Source organism: Misgurnus anguillicaudatus, chromosome 3, assembly GCF_027580225.2.
Source record: "Misgurnus anguillicaudatus chromosome 3, ASM2758022v2, whole genome shotgun sequence".
In the NCBI taxonomy this organism is placed as follows: Eukaryota; Metazoa; Chordata; class Actinopteri; order Cypriniformes; family Cobitidae; genus Misgurnus; species Misgurnus anguillicaudatus.
In genome coordinates, this window is record NC_073339.2 from 24,840,001 (window position 1) to 24,846,014 (window position 6,014).

The window sequence follows — 6,014 nt, forward strand, 5'->3', positions numbered from 1 at the left end:
AACAAAACGCAAGCAACGTACTCACAAAGTACAACAAAACAGCCCGGTGTAGTGTCCCTTTAATTATTTTCACAGCCCCGTCCTTTTTGCCTCTTCTGGCAGCCGCACTCTTTCCTTACACTATAAGTGGTTAACGGATCAACGGCACCCTTTCGGCTCCTCCAGGGATGGAGCGTGTGGTTACGTTTGCCCAAAGCATAAAGGGACTCCCGCCCGCAAACAACCGCTCCTTTGTGCTTCTTTTGGCCTTCTTATGTGTCCTGTCTTTTCTCTCTCCTCCAATCGTGGGCGCCCAGCCTAATTCACCCCACCTGTTACTCATTTTCTCCTGCTCTGCGTTGCTAGGGAGATCAGGAAGTAAAGTGGTGTAGTTAAAAATCGGGCCCGGGCGGAAACCGTCTTCAGGCGGAACCTTTCTCCGCCACCTTCGGTTCCGCCCCATCATCGTCACCCGGTGACATTTACATTGGCTACCAGTTAAATATCACATACAATTTAAAATATTACTAACTACCTACAAAGCCTTAAATAGCCTAGCGCCCTCGTATATTAAAGAACTACTATCAGAATACAATCCACCACGTAAACTGCGCTCACAAAATTCGGGTCTCTTAATTATCCCTAGAATATCAAAAGTGTCTAAAGGTGGTAGATCCTTTTCCTACTTAGCCCCTAAGCTCTGGAATGATTTACCAAATAATGTTCGAGTATCAGACACAGTCGATCAATTTAAATCTAAACTTAAGACATTCTTCTTTAACAAAGCATACACATAAAATATGTCCAGTAAATGTACTTTTCCCGCAGTAGTGATTTTGTCTAGAACAAAGCACTCACATACCTCATATGGGTAATACACTATTGCCCCAATAGTTAGCCTGTCTGGAACCGAGCTGACTTAAAGGGGACATTCCAGAAGACGTTTTTAAGATATTAAATAAATCTTTGATGTCCCTTGGGTACATATGTGAAGTTTTAGCTCAAAATACCATATAGGTAATTTATAGTGCCATGTTAAAATAGGCACTTTATGGGGCTGAGCAAAAATGCACCGTTTTTGTGTGTATCCCTTAAATCCCTTAAATAAAGACTTTTAGCTCTCATGCTGCTTTTAAACAGGCACAATGAAGTTTACTTTTTGACCAAACCACTTGCACATTTAAGTGATCTGTAATAAAACAACACGTTTAATGCTTAAACTTTAGAGAAACAGATCAAATGACATGTTTAAGTTTATTGTTTACACATATTGAACACATTCGCGTTTCTGTCAGTCTCTCATCTATTTTGTAACTCCTCATTCATTTGAAACTTCAGAGAAACATTAAACAACATATTTACTTATTGTGTATGATAGTGAATACGCATTGTTCACTCAATCTGTCTCGTGCAGTGCATTAATCCTCGTGTTCATTCATATAAACTTCAGAGAAACATATTAAACAACATAACTTACTTGAAAGCGAACCGTCGCGTTGCTCTCTCTCTCGTCCGTTCGCTCACTCGCTCTCTCTCTCTCTTGCACTAAGGTAACGTTAATCCTTTAGAACGTTAATTCAATCTTTAGAAAGATTATTAAAACTACAAGTTATAAGATTGTAGGCTCCTGTTTGTGTTTGATGGAATACAAACGCGTCGTGCTGTCAGTCATTCTTTCTCTCTCTGTCTATCGCACTCGTAAGGCCGTTCATGGTTGGATAGCGCAGTTGAAGGGGCGGTATCATTATAATAAGAGCCCTTAGCTACGTCATGCGGGGAGCGAAATCCGCATGACCTATTTATTCACATGCTTGCAGAGAGAGCCTTACCAAAACAAAGTTACAGGGTTGCTATTTTTCATGTTTTCTGGGTTGGTAGAAGTACTGGGGACCCGATTATAGCACTTAAACATGGAAAAAGTCTGATTTTCATGGAATGTCCCCTTTAAACAACCATAATGTATGACACTTGCATTACATGCGAACAGCCCCTACGCTAATAGAACTCTGTTTTTGTCTCCCTGTCTCGTCCTCGGCACCGAGGACAATGACACAAACAGACCCATTTCCTGTTGCTGTGAAGGTCATCGCACCACTGATCTACTGGCTGTCCTTCATCGTGATGCCTAGTCGATGCTCGACCAACGACCACCGGCTGAACCAGTTTAATCCGCTTACCCGTTTCCTATCCCTACCGTATATATATATATATATATATATATATATATATATATATATATATATATATATACATATACATATTAATCTCTCCCAAGGGTTTTTGTCCTTCTAGGATTTTTCCCACTGGGTTTTTTTCCTAGGGGGTTTTTAGTCCCAGGGAGAGTCAGCCAACTTTGGCTTAGCTTAGCACTTTACTGTATATGTAACACTATTAATACGCTTGCTTGTATGGTTTAACCTTAGCCGCTATGTTCTACTGCTTATATTATCTATTGATTTTCTGTGTTCTCCTTTACATCTACTCATGTAAAGCTGCTTTGCAACAATTAACATTTGTGAAAAGCGCTATATAAATAAAATTGAATTGAATTGAATTGAATTGGGTCCAAAAAATTATTTGTGACGTAAGCAGGTTCAAGATCACCACGCCCTTGTTACGATCTCACCACACACATAGTTCGTCCCCTCTATCTCCTTGAGATCTGCCCACTTTTCTTGCATTTTTCAAATATTGCAAGTGGGTGGAGTCAGGCTCTGACCAGGGGTTTAGTTACGCTTTAAAGACATTTTTTGACTCTCTTTGTGTAATGTTCAGGGATGTGACGAGAGTTTGATAGACAAGAAGAAAGTAAACAGAACTTTCACAGTTCATTCAATAATGTATAGTTACTTTTAAACAGGTGTACCCACGGTCCCCACTGCACATCTGGCAGACAAAAGAAAATCTCATGAGCTGGAGATGTGTAAACTGAAAATAGACAAGATTGATGAGCTGACCAAGGAGAGAGACCATCTGAAAGAGCAGCTGGCCTCAGGTAAGGCTCACAACACACAACATGTATTTAAATAATAGTAAAATTGAGTGTGTGTTATTATTTGAGTCAAGCTTTGTGTTCTTATGTACCACGTGATGCAAGCTGTCAGACTTATGTACATATTTGTGTCCATTTTAACAGCTCTTAAAAGAGGGGACACCGTTTCAAAGAATACAATTCCCCTGTCTTCAGATTGCTGTCGTGACAGCTCAGAATCTTCCTCTGATTCTATGTCTGACTCCTCTATATTCTCATCAGAGGGGGACAGGAAGAAGAAAAGGGTGAAAAGAAAGGGGAAAGGGAAAAAGTATGGGAAGAAGTCGAAGAAAATGGAAACAAAGACACGTCAGAGAGGTTAGAATGATATTTTTACCCTTTCCACTTGTTTCTCTTGGTTCATCCTGCATGAAGTCACCGTGTGTGTGTGTGTGTGTGTGTGTGTGTGTGTGTGTGTGTCCCATAGAAAATGCATCTGGGATTACATCAGCTTAAATACTTATTTAATGTTTAGTTAAATCCTTGTAAAAGATTTAAAACAAAATGTCAGGGTAACTTATGCTGCCTTCACATGCTCTTGGTGCTATTGTAAATACAAGTTTTCTAGGTAAAAAATGCACATCATGAACGCCCAACCATTTCGAAAGCTGAATGCGATGAGGTCGTAATCACGACTTTAGAAGTGGGAATTGTCACATTTCTGATAGCACTTGAAGGCAGCATAAATTCATTTCAATTTTATTTATATAGCGCTTTTCACAATTGTTTATTTGTTTTAAAGCAGCTTTACATTAATAGATGCAGGAGAAAACACAGAAAAATTTATGGACAACATAAGCAGCAGAATACAGAGGCTAATATTAAACCATACTATCGAGCGTAGTAATAATGTAATGTATAGAGAGGGTGCTAAGTTAAGCCAATGTCAGCTGACTCTTCAAATGAGATGAATTTATTGCATTAAATCTTAACTATATAAGCTACCAATTACTAGACTTTACAACTACAGCAGCTTCTGCCTTTGATTAGCTAAAGTACTATGTAAACAAACCAACAAATCAGATTATATCAAATAAAAAACAAAAAAAGTACACAACTGTATAATAAATAACTGAAGTCCATATGTGACTTATTTAATGGCTTCATTTAACATTGGAATGCTCTAATTATCTGGGTGAAACTGAAGTGGTCGGCTCTCTTTATTCTGAAGTTTGTGGAATGTGTCGTACTATAGATAGAAACAATGTGCAGTGTGTGTGTCAAAGGGTGTGCGAGAATAATAAAACCAAATACTAACACTAATTCTATTTTTTCTGAATTACAGCTCAAACACCAAAGCAGGTTGTGGCCCGATATGAAAGAGTTCTTCGACACTTCAGCAGAGGAGGGACCATGTCGGCTGCATTCAAGCAGGTTGCGGTGGACCGGAACACCATCGTAGTCAATGCACCGATTGCTGAATTGTACATCGCTGCTCCCTCCAAATTTAAGGAACTCCTTAAAACCCACAGCAGTGAGGTTAAACTCAGTATTTTTGCCACACAATGTGCTGCTGTGATTCATGAGGATCCAGCTATAGAAGATACTATCAAAGCCTTTAAAGCTTCCGGTAAGCTGCTGCCTCTAAAAGGAAAGTGAACTGATCTAGGATCTGTATTCAAGTTTTCACAAAAAGTTGTGTAATGGACTGAAACACGTCCACAATCTGCACTGCTGTTTGAAGTGTTTGAAACATTCTGTAATGTTAATACTGAGGTAGTTTTTACACGGTAAAATATTTTATTATAATATTTATTTTATTTGTTGTATTTTATATGGTATATTTTTTATTTTTTATGTTGCATTAGCACTCCTGTAGCACTTTAAAAAACATTTTATACCATATTGCAGAGGCTTATGTTTACTGGAGGTGTACAAGGATTTTTATTTTTTGTGATATTGCAAAAGTTTATTTTTCATTTTATATGAAGTGTACAGTTGTACAGTTTAATTTTTGCATCTGGAAATAAATATTTCTATGTTCTGTATTACTCTTTGTTGTGATTGTTTTCTTTTTCTGTTTAAAAGTTAACTGAGCTTTTACATCCACTTTATAAAAGCTTTACAAAGCATAAATAGTCCTCACTTTAGATGAGCTCACAAAAATAGTTAACTGACCACTTCTAAATGTTTTATAACTACCTGAATTAATCATGAATTACAGTAGGAATATGTGTTAATGAAGCATTTATTAACACACTGACTAACTTATTACTATATGTATAAATAATAAAATGTATAAATGAATGTTTAAATAGTTTATTAATCATTTACTTACACTTCCTAAATGATCTTATGAACCACTGAAAACTCCTTAATAACTGGTTTGTAAATAATGTAAAACTTATTTTAGAAATGATGAATTAATCATTAATAAAGCATGAAAAGACAATTATTAAACACATTATATATATATGCTTATAAATTAAGAATAAAGCCTTTATAAACTACTTACTAATGTCTATTAATGTTTAATAAATGAAGAGTTGACTATTTAGTAATGCTTAACTAATGCTTTACTAATGCTTCATAGTGTGCAGTTATTATAAAGTGTTTTGAAATACAATTTCATTTATGTGAACACTAATATAATGTGTCAATCAAGGTTCATGTACAATACATTTTTTTATAATATATTAAAAAGTTTTTGTTTTTTTTACAAAAAACAATATTACTTGTACTACAATAATAATTATTTTAAGTCAAAACACATTTTCTTGCCTTTTAACATGACCAGAAGCAGAAGCATAAGTCTATTGAATTCCAAATACGACCATTAAATGGATTTTTGAACTTTGGTCTTGTGTAAGGAAACAAACTCACTTCAAAGACTCAAATAATTTAAATATTTTTTTCTACAAAATTACATTACAAACTGCTGCTCAGCTAATAGAATACAGTACAAAATAAATTCTTCATTTCATCAGTATTTAACTTATGTTCACAATTACACTACTACTAGCTACATCCTTTTATTTTTGCAAAAAACATCAGCACAAGACCC

General features: G+C 36.1%; 1 protein-coding gene across 1 annotated transcript; it reads left to right on the top strand.

The window, feature by feature from the left end:
- The first annotated feature begins 141 nt into the window (after positions 1–141).
- LOC141361773 (coiled-coil domain-containing protein 106-like) lies at positions 142–4,908 on the top strand. The gene is made up of 3 exons (XM_073863555.1): positions 142–2,974; positions 3,116–3,328; positions 4,296–4,908. The coding sequence occupies exons 1-3, from the start codon at positions 2,899–2,901 to the stop codon at positions 4,607–4,609; spliced, it is 603 nt and encodes a 200-aa protein (XP_073719656.1). The 5' UTR covers positions 142–2,898; the 3' UTR covers positions 4,610–4,908.
- Positions 4,909–6,014: the final 1,106 nt, after the last annotated feature.

Excerpts from the sequence above, each read along its gene's own strand:
- LOC141361773 (XM_073863555.1), top strand. The coding sequence starts at position 2,899 with ATGTGTAAACTGAAAATAGACAAGATTGATGAGCTGACCAAGGAGAGA. Across the intron at positions 2,975-3,115 it reads GAAAGAGCAGCTGGCCTCAG|CTCTTAAAAGAGGGGACACC; the intron begins GTAAGGCTCACA and ends CCATTTTAACAG. Across the intron at positions 3,329-4,295 it reads AACAAAGACACGTCAGAGAG|CTCAAACACCAAAGCAGGTT; the intron begins GTTAGAATGATA and ends TCTGAATTACAG.